The 12,980-nt window shown below is 47.4% G+C and overlaps 1 protein-coding gene across 1 annotated transcript; it reads right to left on the minus strand.

Moving 5' to 3' along the window:
• Nucleotides 1-467: 467 nt before the first annotated feature.
• On the minus strand, nucleotides 468-12,364 carry LOC111151189 (solute carrier family 30 member 10). Its single transcript, XM_022508992.1, has 4 exons — nucleotides 11,431-12,364; nucleotides 10,696-10,773; nucleotides 3,450-3,689; nucleotides 468-1,118 (listed from the first exon to the last, which is right to left on the minus strand). Exons 1-4 carry the CDS (start codon nucleotides 12,032-12,034, stop codon nucleotides 622-624), a joined length of 1,419 nt encoding a protein of 472 aa, XP_022364700.1. The 5' UTR covers nucleotides 12,035-12,364; the 3' UTR covers nucleotides 468-621.
• Between the last annotated feature and the right edge of the window lie 616 nt (nucleotides 12,365-12,980).

A 12,980-nucleotide genomic window follows, 5' to 3' on the forward strand; every position in this document is an offset into this window, starting at 1 on the left:
CCCTCCACCTGACAAAATGAAGAGGTAGTCAACGGATTTTCTTCCTGTCTTCCCCTAATAAACTCCACTTCCTCTAATGTTCTGAGAATATTTTCTACTCTAATAGATGCTCACTTTTCATTTATTCGAAAATGAGTCAAAGAAAAAAATTTCCACAGTGACAGGACTATCCAACTTTCCTTTTTTTGTGATCGTCTAGTGGAATGAAAAAAAAAATAGCTATCACGATTTTTAAGCTTTTTCGATGTACTTGGCTATGAGCTCACCTAAGAGTCCGCTACAAGTTCTTATCACTTTAAAACAGGAACTGCTTTGAATCCCGTGTCCACAGCCATGGAGTCCCAGCCTTCAACATCCCTGACACAGATACGAGCACAGTTTGCTTCTTAAAATAAATGTTCAAACTAAAACAGTGAGTTTGTTGAAGAGCAGCCTGAGACACTGGGGACAACGTAAAGTTCTCAGTCACAGAGAAATTAACAGATACATGCAATTAACATCCCAAACAACCAGCCCCTTTTGAACACAGAGCAAGCACACCGCAAATTTGATACAGCCCACCCAGGTCTTTCCACCAGCCAGAATGCGTCGTCTATTCTGTCTGTTTATGTGGGGACCAGATTAAAAATGTGTGCTGTTGACATAATGTTGGTCCTCCTGAGTTTTGCTAAGAGCTTGTCCATGGTCACTCAGACAGTTGTCTGAAGATACTTCAATAACCACTTCTGTTTCTTGCCTAGCAAAGCTATCACTCGGGGTTGTGTCTAGAGGGGTACAGCCATTGTGTTCCGCACAGCCGTTGACGTGCGCCAGGGGTAGGGCCCCGGGAGGGCAGCACAGCTTCTTCTCACAGCCCTTAGAGATGCAGGGGGAGCTGCAGAGCAACAGCAGGTCCTTTTGTTCCACGGGGTCCTTCAAGTCCACCTGCTCAAACTGGATGGTCACATTGTGGATTCCCGCACTGTGGAAGATCTCTCGAATTTTCCTACTGGTGTCCTGATAGCCCCTGTCCTTCTGATACTTGATGTGCAGTGTGGCAATGATCTTTCCACTTATAAGTTCCCAGATGTGCACTTCATGTATGCTGCTAATCCCCGGCACAGCTGAGAGCTGGCTCACTACAACAAGGAAGAACAGACAGTTAGTGGGGGCTACTGGAAACAAGGTACCTCTACGGGAGGGACACGGTCCCTGAAGGCATTCTCACCAAAATGATGTATTTACAACAATGGGAAGAAAAAGAGCTGTATCTACATGGGTACATTTTCCCATAATCTTCTCCGTCCTCTCTGAGTCCCTATACATCCATCATGAACCCATAAAAGGCAATTCAAGAAAAGAAGTTTAACAACATACCAAAAAATTCCCAGGATTGGTGAGTTTACAAGGGAACAGACACCCTGACGGGCTGTGCCTGGAGTATGAAATAGGGTGTCTTTTTGAAAGAGGAGAACTTGGCAATATGGATGGAAAACTTTTACCAGCATCTCTAGTACTCAGAATTTAACCTATAGGGAAATACCCAAACATTCATTTATAAAAATGGTTTGGGCAGTGTTTTTTGTATTAATGAAAAAAACAGAAATAAGGAAATAGTTAAATCAATTATATATAAAAGAATATGATTACAGCCATTAATAAGTAAGTTGCATATTTAAGGATATGAGGAGACGTATATAAGATATCTTTAAGTGAAAAATGAAATAGTTATACTGTATATACGGCACAATCTTTTTCTTTTTTTTTTAAGCAAACATCAGTGTATATATACACACACAAATTTTATGCTGCTAAAAGCTTGTCTCACTGAATGACTGATTCAAAAATATTAAAAGAGGTAATTTCTGGGTGGCAAGATTACGAGAGACTTCTATTTTTTATTTAAGTCTTCTATATTCTCCATACTTTCTCAAATGAGCACGTCTTTAGAGAGATGATGTGGAATAGTGATTAGGAGCAAAGACCCTGTAAGCTAGCCAGAGTCTGAATCCCAGTTTAGACACGGCCTTGGGTAATTTAGCTAGCTCCCAGGGCCTCAGTCTCCTTACCTGTAAGTCGGGAACAATAACAATAGTACCCCACAGGTTTACTTGCAGAATTAAAATGAGTGAATATAAGTAAAGCACTTAGAACATTGTCAGCATATAGTATAATAGTCCCATAGAAAGGTTGCTCCTGTTCTTACCATCTATTTTTTAAATGTTTTTAAATATAGATAACTTGGTTAAAAGGCAATATAAGCCATTATCTATCACAAATTGCTTTGATATGTTTATCTTGTTTCTTCAACTGGAAAACAAGTTCCTGGAAGGGAGAGACAATGTTGCGTGTCTGCTCCTAGGTATCTCCTTCCTCACCGCCCACCTCCTCTGCCTGCCGGACTGGGTAGATACCAGGTTGCAGGAAATGAAGGCTGGTTGTTGGGACACAGCACGGTAAAGCAGCTGGAGAGCTGACCACCTAAGTGGCCCTGAGACTATAAAGCAGTGCTGCCCAAGAGGAGGCACCAAAAGGCAAAAAGAACATCCAGGGGGAAAGACCAGGAGAAGCACAGGCTGTTGGCAATGGCCCAAGCAGCTGGTCCCAATGCGTGCTCCTAAACACGGGGCTGGCCGGGCTCTGACCAACAGTGACCACCATAAATCACGCCCTCCCAGGGGAAGGCCTAGCCGTGGCCATACGATGGATTAAGACCCATTCAAACCTCCTGTCGGGGATCTGTCATGAAGTTAAGGTCTTCCAACTTTGAGCCCCACAGTGGGCCAGGCTCTTACCTCACAGTAGAAACACTAGAAAATAAAGAAGCACATTCAACTTCTCACCAGCATTTGGATTGTCCCCAGTTAGCAACTCGGCCAAGTCTCTAACCTACGTATGCTCAGACGCACATAACTAAGGTGGGAGATTGACCTTTTCTTTGAGCCCAGCAAAGAGGTTTCATTACCAAAGGAGGCCATGAATGATCTGAATTTAAAACACGGTCCTGTTTTAAATTCATGTTTACATTTAAACAGGGTGTCACAAGAGACACGGCGACTTGCATGCCCATACAAAATCAGCTCCCTAGAAAGCAGGATCCCAAATGCAAATGAATGATTCCTGTTTTCAGAATAAGGAGAATAAAAATCAAGTTCTTGGCAGGGTAACCTTACTGGAATTAAAATCAATCTCTGACGTGAAGGTAGGACCCAAGGAGCAGGTTCTGCCCAACACTCTATTCTCAAAAATCTGCGGCCGAGTCAGAGGGTCATGGGTTGCAAAGGACCTTTGGTTCTCGGAGCTGTGAGTCATCTTACTCGGCTACCAAACATATGATAGATGTTTCTACGGCCAGGTGATTTACAGTATTCCAAGATACATAAATCAAACACTGCTCTGAAATAACACCAGCCCTTTGACCCACGGAGCACTAGGTGGGCATGGCTCTAGATAAGGACCACGTGACTCACTCAGCGCTTCCATGTTCAGGCCTTTGGGGACCATCTGCAGCAGGATGGCAGCGGTCTCCTTGATGAGCGGGAAGGCGGATGACAAAATGATAATGACCATGAAGACAGTCAGGCTGGGGTCGATGTAGCACTGCCAGTTACATGGGTCCTCAGGGGGCAGGGGACGCACGTAGAATATGATGGCCGCGACCACCACGACCACTGACCCCAGGGCATCGCCCATCACGTGCAAAAGCACACCTGTTGGGAAGGAAGAAAGACCTCTCAAGCACAGATCCACATTTGGGAGCCATGGGACGCTCTGTGACCGGGGTTGCCAAGTCTAAGAAGACCAGTTGCTACTTGTTTTCTTTTTGGTTAGAAGAGCAGGATGGATTCAAACGGACAAAAAAAAAAAAAAAAAAAAAGTCAGCTACTTTGCAGAAAACAAAACCCTAGGCCAGCATCCCAGGACCCAGAGAACCCATAATAGCCTAGGAAGATTCTGAGCTGCAGACCCCAGTGGGGAAAGGGACTGTCTGTTCACAGCTCACCTGTCTCACCACGGCTGCCTACCACTTGTCAGAAGGCACAGAACTGGTAAACAGAGGTTGTGCAAATGGTTTCTTATTCTTTCAGACATGTGTCTGTGATTTAAATGGTTTTAAACATTTTGAAGAGGAGAAGGAATTAAGACTTATCAAAAGAGAGGTTCTTGGGGCATCCGGATGGCTCAGTCCATTAAGCATTTGACTTTGGCTCAGGTCATGATCCCAGAGTCCTGGGATTGAGCCCCACATCGGGCTCCCTGCTCAGCGGGGTGCCTGCTTCTCCCTCTCCCTCTGTCTGCTGTTCCCCCTGCTTCTGCTTACTCTCTCTCTGTCAAATAAATAAACACAATCTTAAAAAAAAAAAATGATAGAGAGTGGTTCTTGTTATTCCTTGTCTTCCCTCTTCCTTGATCCATTCCCCCCCTTTCCTACATGCCTTTGCCTTTTCCTCACTTAGCCTCAGTCATTTAAACTGGATCTGGTTTGAAAGGTCCTTAAGAAGGGTCTCCAGGGGTGCCTGGGTGGCTTAGTCAGTTAAGCATCTGCCTTCAGCTCAGGTCATGATCCTAGCATCCTCGGATCAAGCCCCACATCAGGCTCCCTGCTCAGCAGAGAGTCTGCTTCTCCCTCTCCCTCTGCCTGCTGCTCTGCTTCCTTGTGCTCTCTGTCAAATAAATAAAGTCTTAACCAAAAAAAGGGAGTCAATTAAAAAAAAAAAAAAAGAAGGGTCTCCAGCAACACTGCCGCTGAATAAAGAGCCATTTGTCAAAATAAAATTAAATTAAAATTTAAGAGATAATAACGTCACGGTTGCCTTTAATTAAGGGAACCAACCTTCAATGTTTTGATTATGATACAAAAAATTTGCCATCCTAACACAGAAGATCTGGGTGTCCAGTTGTATGCGACACACAGACTAAACTGGGATTTAGGTGAAAACTTTGTCAGAAGAATTCTAAAAATACAAACACTAGGTTTTTTTGTCGTGGTTTGGTTTTTTTGTTTTGGTTTGGTTTTGGTTTTTTCTTTTTTTCTTTTTTTCTTTCTTTCTTTCTTTCTTTCTTTCTTTCTTTCTTTCTTTCTTTCTTTTTCTTTCTTTTTTTTTTTCTGCAGAATACATCAGACTCTTGCTAGTCAGGCTGGTGTCCGGACTGGCCGCATCAGCAACCCCCAGAAGCTGGTGAGAGATGCAGAATCTCGGGCCCCATGTCAGAGGCTATGGAATCTGATTCTGCATTTTTAACAAGATCACAGGGGCCCGAAACTCACATGAAAGTCCCAGAACAGTGCTCTAGAAGAAAGCGTATAGATTAAGAAAGGCTCGTTTTGTCTCTCCAGGGATCCCACAGATCCACTGGGTTGAATTAATAAGAATCCCAAATCCTCATAACTCACTTGTGGCTACAACCAAACAGTCTCACTTGGAAGATGGTTTAATTGGGCGAATGCTTCTTTTTGACAATACTTTTAGGATTCTGCATAGCTGAGTAGCATCAGAGGTGAAACAGCATTCTGTAAACATACTAAATGCAATTTGTGGCAAACTTCCTCCCACCCCAAAATAATACAGAAATACAAAGTATCTTCACTTTCCCTTCTGGCAGAGTGTTTAGTTGTTAGAATAGGATCCTGATTCAATGAATAGATTAAATAATTCCATTTTCTAATTCTGTGCCCCCTTTCACACACCCCACCTCTGGAAGAGCTTTTTACTCCCCAGCCCTTGTTCTGAGCCACAAAGAGAAATTCCCAAGAGCTGGTCTATATACCTTGTTCCTCCAGGGAAACCTGAAGATCGAAGCTTGGACCCTCTCCAGGGAGGTACACGGTAGGACTACAAAAATACAAAAACCAAGTATTTCCTATTTGCACTTGACAACAGCTTCACCGCCTAAGACCATTTTCATCCTCTGTTTCCTGCATGATAGCCTTGTTTCCTCCATTAGTCGCTAAGTGACATGAGGACGAGGGTCATGTTCTGCACTTCTTGTGTTTATATTTTAGCACCAGAAGCACACAATGCAGGCACTCAACGAAACAGTATTTTCTGGTTGGCCGGTCATAACTCCCATGACATAGAGTGTCTTCTGTCTTTTACTTAATAATAATAATTGTATTGCTAGCTAACAAACATGCATCAGACGTTGTTGTAAGTGTGTCCCATGTCCTTACATATTAAGACTCTCTGAAGCGGTTACCCTCTCCATTTTACAAATGAGGGAACTGAGGCATGGAGTAGCTGAATAACTTATCCAAGATCACAGAACCAGAAAGGGTTCGAGTGGGGATACAAGTCTGCTTAGAAAACCACTGTGCAAGGCACCCGGGTGGCTCAGTGGGTTAAAGCCTCTGCCTTCGGCTCAGGTTGTGATCCCAGGGTCCTGGGATCGAGCCCCACATCTGGCTCTCTGCTCAGCCGGGACCCTGCTTCCTCCTCTCTCTCTGCATCTCTCTCTGCCTACTTGTGATTTGTCTGTCAAATAAATAAATAAAATCTTTAAAAAGACAAACAAACAAACAAAAAACCACTGTGCACCCTGCCTCATAGACAGCCTAGATTCCCATTTCATGTTTTCCTCCCACGAAATCTCCCTGCCAGCCCCCCATAATTACATAAAATAGCTTTCAAACTTCTTCTTCCCATAATCCACAGTAAGAATCCTATTTTGCCTCCTAGCACACCCAGAGACACGCATTGAAACAAATGTGAAAAAACAAAGCCTATCCTAACCTATGACTTATTACTGTTTTCTATTCTATTTCATTCAATTCTGGTTAATTTTCTAAATGCTCATCATATTCTACTAAATTGATTTTATGAGTCAACCTATCATGGCCTTCAGTTTGAAAATCCTCTTAAAGCCTGATTCTTTCAAATTCCAGAGACTGGATATTATAGTGTGTTTTCTGGCCTCCCGTGTAAGGACGAAGAAGGCCTGGTCATCATCCTCCAGGGACCAGAGTCCACACTGGCAGGATTCTCAGAAAAGGGCACCAGGAACCTCAGGATGGGGGGGTGGTGATTCCCTGTGATGGGCAATCTCAGGGACAGCATCTCAAGAGATGAAGCAATTGGGCAGGACTCTGAAGCGGGGACGGACCTCAATAGGCAGAGGGGTTCCAAGCAGAGAGAGCTCAGAGAGAAAGTGTTCCAGGCAGGAAGCTCAAGGGAGGCCGCAGGTGAGGACGTGCCCATCAGGCAGCATGCGAGAGAGGCACATTCAGTGTGAAGTCATAGACCCTGAGAGTCTCTGTGCGCATGGACCTTGTGGAAGTCAACCTCTCTGAACACCAGCATCGTCCTCTGTACAATGGGGATGAGAACAGCGTCTGTCTCACTTCTCTCGGAGGCTAGTTCTGAAGAATCTGTTGAAACAATGTCTGAAAGCCCACTGAGACGTAAGTGCATAGAAATGATTGCGACAATGATAATTTGCATGATTTGAGGACTGTGTCCTCTGCGCTCTTCCAACCCCTCATGCAATGCTCGCAACCCCACAGCGATGTTGTGGTGATCTCCACTACGTCGGCAGGGAGACTAAAGCTCAAAAAAGTTAAGTTACTTGCCCAAGATCACCTAGCTGGTAAAAGGCAGAGGCTGACCTTGAACCAGATCTGCCTGGCTGAGCTCTTCTCGCCTCACTGTACGTGTGCATTAGATGGGGATGGGGACAGGAGAAATGGCTCGGGTCTAGGAGAGGAGGTGGGACAGCGAAGGGGTGAAGAACAGGGCAGAAACATCTAGAAAGGAGTGCTGACATGGGAACAGCAAGCCCTTGACTGCCAGCAGTGTTAGGACCTTATTCCGGAAGGGGAAAGATTTCTGAGCAGGCTCTGATGGGATCACATCTATGATTCAGAAAGGTAAGTCAGGCAGCGTTATCTGAGAGACGAAGATCAGCCGTTGGTAGACAGCTCAACGATCTGATTAGTCATCATTCTCACAAGGTACAAGTGCGAGGACAGGACACCTCAACGGTTGGACCTCACTTCCTGTCTTGAGATTTTTTCCAAAAACTCAGAAAAACTGGCAATTTGACATCAGCTGAAATTTGGTGTGTCCCAGCCCTTGGAAAAGCCATCGGTGTTGTTGACTTTGCTGATAACCAGGAATACAGTACACCAGCCCTGGGCATTAACAAGTGGTTATGGAAGGAAGAGAGAGCTTTCTTACTGGAAAAAAAAATTAGAAACATCTCATCAAAGGAGACTTATTTTCAAATGATGTCTAGATTGTGGTCTATCTATTTACATTTATACTGAAATACAAAAAGTTAATTATCTTTCTGACCCTCTGTCGCAACATTTTTGGATGTATCACATTTGATCCTATTAAATAAAATCAACCACCACAACTGGTGAGAATTTTTAAAGGATTGTGCTTTCACGGTGCTTTGCAGAAGATGGACTGTGTTTCTCAGAAGGCATTTGTTTTATTCCACTGAAATGAGAAACACCAATGTATATCCAGAAATGATTCTTATTCACAAGAATCCCCGCCCGTCGTTTGCTCCCCTGCAGATCTGGGGGAATAGTCCTGCTTTCTCAAACAGTGGCTTAAAGGTCAAAAGTGTAACCACTCAGTGGACTGTCTACACTGGAGAAGTAAGCCATTCTGCATGGAGTGTACCGGCAGTGTGCAAGACTGGAAAGAGGTGGAAATATGAAGGAGCCCAGGAGCCCAGCCCTGCTTCTGAGGTTGCCTGGGTGACTTGGGAAGTCACCAGACTCTCAGGACCCTGCTTCCTTATCTGCAAAACGAGGGGGCGTGGAGTTCATTCCCACTAAGTCCTTTTCTGCTGTAACATTGTGTGCACCTTCTCTGAATCATGGATCCAAGATGAGGACACAAGATCTAAGGGGAGGCCAGCCTCCCATTTGGCCTGAAAGATGGAGAGACTCCTGGGAGCCACAGCAGGGCCCGGAGCACTCACCCCCACTTACACAGTAGGGCTGAGCCCAGCAATTCCACTCACTACCTGAGAGACAACAGCTCCCACCTGGTGAGATTCTTACAAATGCAAGTGACTTGTGCCCGCACGGTGCCTGGCACAAAAGCACATTTTCCCTCTGCATTGCCCAAGAACTTGACATGCTTCATCTAACAGCCACCCCCTCAAGTAGATACTATTTAAAAGATGAGGGAATTGGAGGCTTAGAGAAGTCCAAAAACTTGCCCAAAGTCAGAGGCTTAAGTGGTAGAGCCAAGACCTCAAACCCAGACATCTTGAGCACAAATCCCAATCTTTTAGCTGCTGCATTATTCACCTCTGTCGGAAGCTACAGAACACACTGGTCAGCGGAGCTCAGGGCTGAGCCAGGTACAGCAAGGCTTTACCCTGGCATTGTTCCACCTAGGAGCTCCGACTTTAGACTAAAGATCGGCCAGATCGTACAAGTTTCATGATCATGCTGCAGGTTCATATATCATGCTTCCCGAACAAGGTCACACTATCTATTGGTCCCACTATTAAATCCTCTTAGCACCTTTTCGCTTACCCGTTCTCCTTCTCTGCAGCATGAGAATGAATAACAGAATGTGCCTTGAAAAATTAAAGTACTGTGGAAAAATCTGTGATATATATAATATGTAGTATGTATTTGATATCAAAATGTGTATAGTATATATTATATATACTTTTTTTTTAACTGAACCCAAAGAAAGACAAAGGATAATGGTTTTTCAATACAGATTCTCTCTTTTCAAAAAAGATTCGCCAGCTAGCACTTCAGAAATTCTCCTACTGCAGTTCAATTTTAAAAAGTGACTCACATAGAAATTTTTAGGAGCTCATGCATGGTTGTTGTCATTGTTGTTTTTTTTTCTTCTGACTTTCCCTGTAGATGCATACCAGGTATCACTTTGTAAAACAGACGGGAGACTCTCAAAAATGAAAATGTCTCCCAGATGATTACTTTTTATTTATATTATTTCCATTTAAGCCCTATCACAGGCTTCCCCCAAATCATCTGAAAGTAAAGGGTTAAATAATCTTTGTTGAAATCCTCCAAGTTGAGATGGTGGACTGACCCTTCTGGAATCACTCGGAAGCAAAGTCTCTGCCCAAGAAGTTGGAAGACAGAGGTGCTGGATACAATGTTGGTATCTGGTGAGAAATTCACCTCTGAACTCCCTGGACTAACATTTGCCCAGTGCTTGTGACCTTGAGCACACGGCAGGGAAAATACTAGTAACGTGCCTTCCACATGCCTCACCAGAACCCTCCGCTTTGGGCCCGGAAGTAGAGATTCAAGAGAGCCAAGAGACCCACCCCAGCTGCAGAGTCCTGGCAGAAATAAGTGAAGCGTGAGGGTCAATCAGCAGTGCCACGATGGACAGCCGCCAGCAACTCTCTTCTCACCTTCATCAAAATTACATTCAATTAAAATAGACCTCATTTGCATTAGACCTCATACCCTCATACCCACGAGTGGGGAAAACTGAGTAAAGTAATAACATGTTACTCCTGATCTGTGAGTGTCTGGAGCAGGCAGCATGAGCCTGGCTCTAAGCGGAGCAAGGATAAATCATTAGCAGCTAGAGTGTCTCTCCAAATCAATGCAGCCATTAGGCAAGAGACTAGGGTCATAGTCTATTAGTGCAACTGGCCTACTTTCTAACACACCTTATTAAAAGGCAAACAGAAATGCAGAGTACAGCACAGCCCATATGCATTACAAACAAGGGTTTCAAATCCACCTGAAGTCAATCCTACCTCTGATATTCAGGGCTTCAGACTTTTTCTCCGTTTTCATAGTCTCTTCTGGTTCATTCTGGGTGTTCAGAGAATCACCTGCATTCAAAGAAGAAACCTTGTGTTGTGTATAAGTTCTACAAACAAAAAGAACCAATGAACTCAAAAAAAGGTTTTGTTATCTTAAACTCCTACTAGCTCATCAGAACCCCCTACCTCTCCACACACACAACCCAGAATAGTACATTTTGGCCTTGACATAAGCCTTGTGACCCACCTCTGGATTTCATTCACACTTCCATTTAAGTTTAAAAAACAAAAAACAGAGGCAAGTGGAATCCCACCCCCATCTCCAAACCCATAACTCCCCGGAGGATAGAAGGGTGGGCGAGGCGGAAAGGAGAAAACAAAGTTCAGACCGTATCTCATGATCTGTTGCCCAATAATAACTATATTTAAGAAAATCAAGGCTCTGAAACAGAGAGAATAAGGGGAAGGGAAGAGGTGGGGGAGGCCTGAAGATCCAGGAAAAAAACAGAGACACTGTGGGGAATACAATAAATGAGGAGCAGATAATTAAAGCCGAGCTACAGAGGACATGGATTTTTTTTTTCTTTCTTTTTTTTTTTTTAAACAAAATAGAAGCAGCCACAGCAGCCACAGCCCGGAAGAAAAAGAGGGCGTGGATGAGGAGGAAGGGACGGGCGGGAGGAGGGAAAGGCAGAGCGAGGTCCGGAGGATGCAACCGAAAGGCACCTGCTACGTTGGAGAACACCGTCGCCCCCTGCTCGTCCTGCCTTGCAGCGGCCGCCACGCCGCGGGCGGCGGCCGAGGGCCGGCGGGGGCCCCCGATGGCGCTCGGGGCGCGGCCCCGGGCCGGCGGCTGGGGCTGCTCGCGCGGCGGCGGCGGCGGGCGGCGGCGGGGGCCCCAGCAGGCGAGCCAGGCGGCGCAGTCCTGGAAGATGAGCAGCCCCAGCACGTTGACGGCCAGCCCCAGCGCGCCCACGACGAGCACCAGCCCGGGGTCGTCGATGCGCTCGGGCCGCGCCAGGCGCAGCACGGCCTCCACGGCGATGGTGAAGCAGAGCGCCGTGAGGAAGACGGCGTTGCTCAGCGCGCCCAGCACCTCGGCGCGCGCGTAGCCGTAGGTGGCCCCCAGGCCCCCGCGGGGTCGCCGCGCCACGTAGCCGGCGCCCAGCCCCACGCACAGCGAGATCAGGTCGGACAGCATGTTGAAGGAGTCGGACAGCAGCGCGATGGAGTTGCCTACGTAGCCCGAGACCAGCTCGGCCACGAAGAAGGCGACGGTGAGCACCAGCATGAAGAGCAGCCGGCACGTCTTGCCCGAGTAGCGGCCCATGTCGCCGCGCCGCCGCTGGTGGGGGCGCCCCTGCGCGGCCCGAGCCCCGTGCCCGCCTCCGGCCCCGCCGCGGGCCCCGCGCCGGGCTTCTTATAAGGCGGAGGCAGAGCGCCCCCGGTCCCCGCACGGCCAGAGTCTAAGGGAGTGGCCGCGGCGGCAGGCTCTGAGGGCCCTCGGGCCGCCGCCGAGGCCCTTTCCCCCGGTCCCGGCTCCCGGCCCCACTTGGCAGGTGGCCACGGGCCAATGTCTGGCCTTCTAGGACAGCGCCGGGCAGAGTGGGGGCTGCTGGGGACAGGGGGCGTGTCTGGAGCGCCCTCCTCCCCGACACCCTGAGGCTTGGGCGGGGGGATTCACCCGCCCACTCCGACCCCGCGTCCCCAGCCTCTCCCCTCCCCGCGCCCTGTGGACTCCTGGCGATCAGGACTTGACTGCCGTGGGGCGTGTTCGCCGCGGTGGACGTGGACGCCTTCACGTACGTGCCGGGACGCTGCGGGCATCATAGACTCCGCATTAACCCCGGGAGGCCCCGGCCAACTCTGCCCAGCCTTCAGGGTGCTTCCTGCAATGCGCTTCGTGAAGCTGGAGCTGAGCCCTCGGTCTTCCCCCTCCACGAGGGCCCGTGGTCTCGCTGTTTTATCCGCTCTCCTTGCGGGTAGCCTTTGCGCAAGGAGCGCATTGTCGTTTCCGTCACCCCGTCAGGGCACGATATCGTCCTTGTCCCCCATTCTCTTCTCCCAGCGTCTTCACACACAAGGCCTCCCTCCCCAGGCGAGCTGCAGACAGCCCTGGAGGGGAGCACAGACCATACGCACTTTTCGGAAGCATGGCCCTCCCACCCAACACTCAGAAATCAGTTTCCCGGGAGTGGACACAAGTCCCTTGACCACCAAAGACCTCGGGACAGGCCTCCTCTCTGTCCTTGTCTCATTTTTCCATGGCGGAGAAT

The sequence above is a fragment of the Enhydra lutris genome, unplaced genomic scaffold (assembly GCF_002288905.1).
Source record: "Enhydra lutris kenyoni isolate GAN:26980312 unplaced genomic scaffold, ASM228890v2 scaffoldscaffold25, whole genome shotgun sequence".
NCBI classification, from domain to species: Eukaryota; Metazoa; Chordata; class Mammalia; order Carnivora; family Mustelidae; genus Enhydra; species Enhydra lutris.

Bases quoted from the DNA above. Each gene is read 5' to 3' on its own strand.
- LOC111151189 (XM_022508992.1), bottom strand. From the start codon at position 12,034: ATGGGCCGCTACTCGGGCAAGACGTGCCGGCTGCTCTTCATGCTGGTG. The intron at 3,690-10,695 runs GTAGGATTGACT...CCTTCCCAACAG, and splicing joins TGAAGCCCTGAATATCAGAG to GTGTGCTTTTGCACGTGATG. The intron at 1,119-3,449 runs GTGAGTCACGTG...TCCTTGTTGTAG, and splicing joins CCTGAACATGGAAGCGCTGA to TGAGCCAGCTCTCAGCTGTG.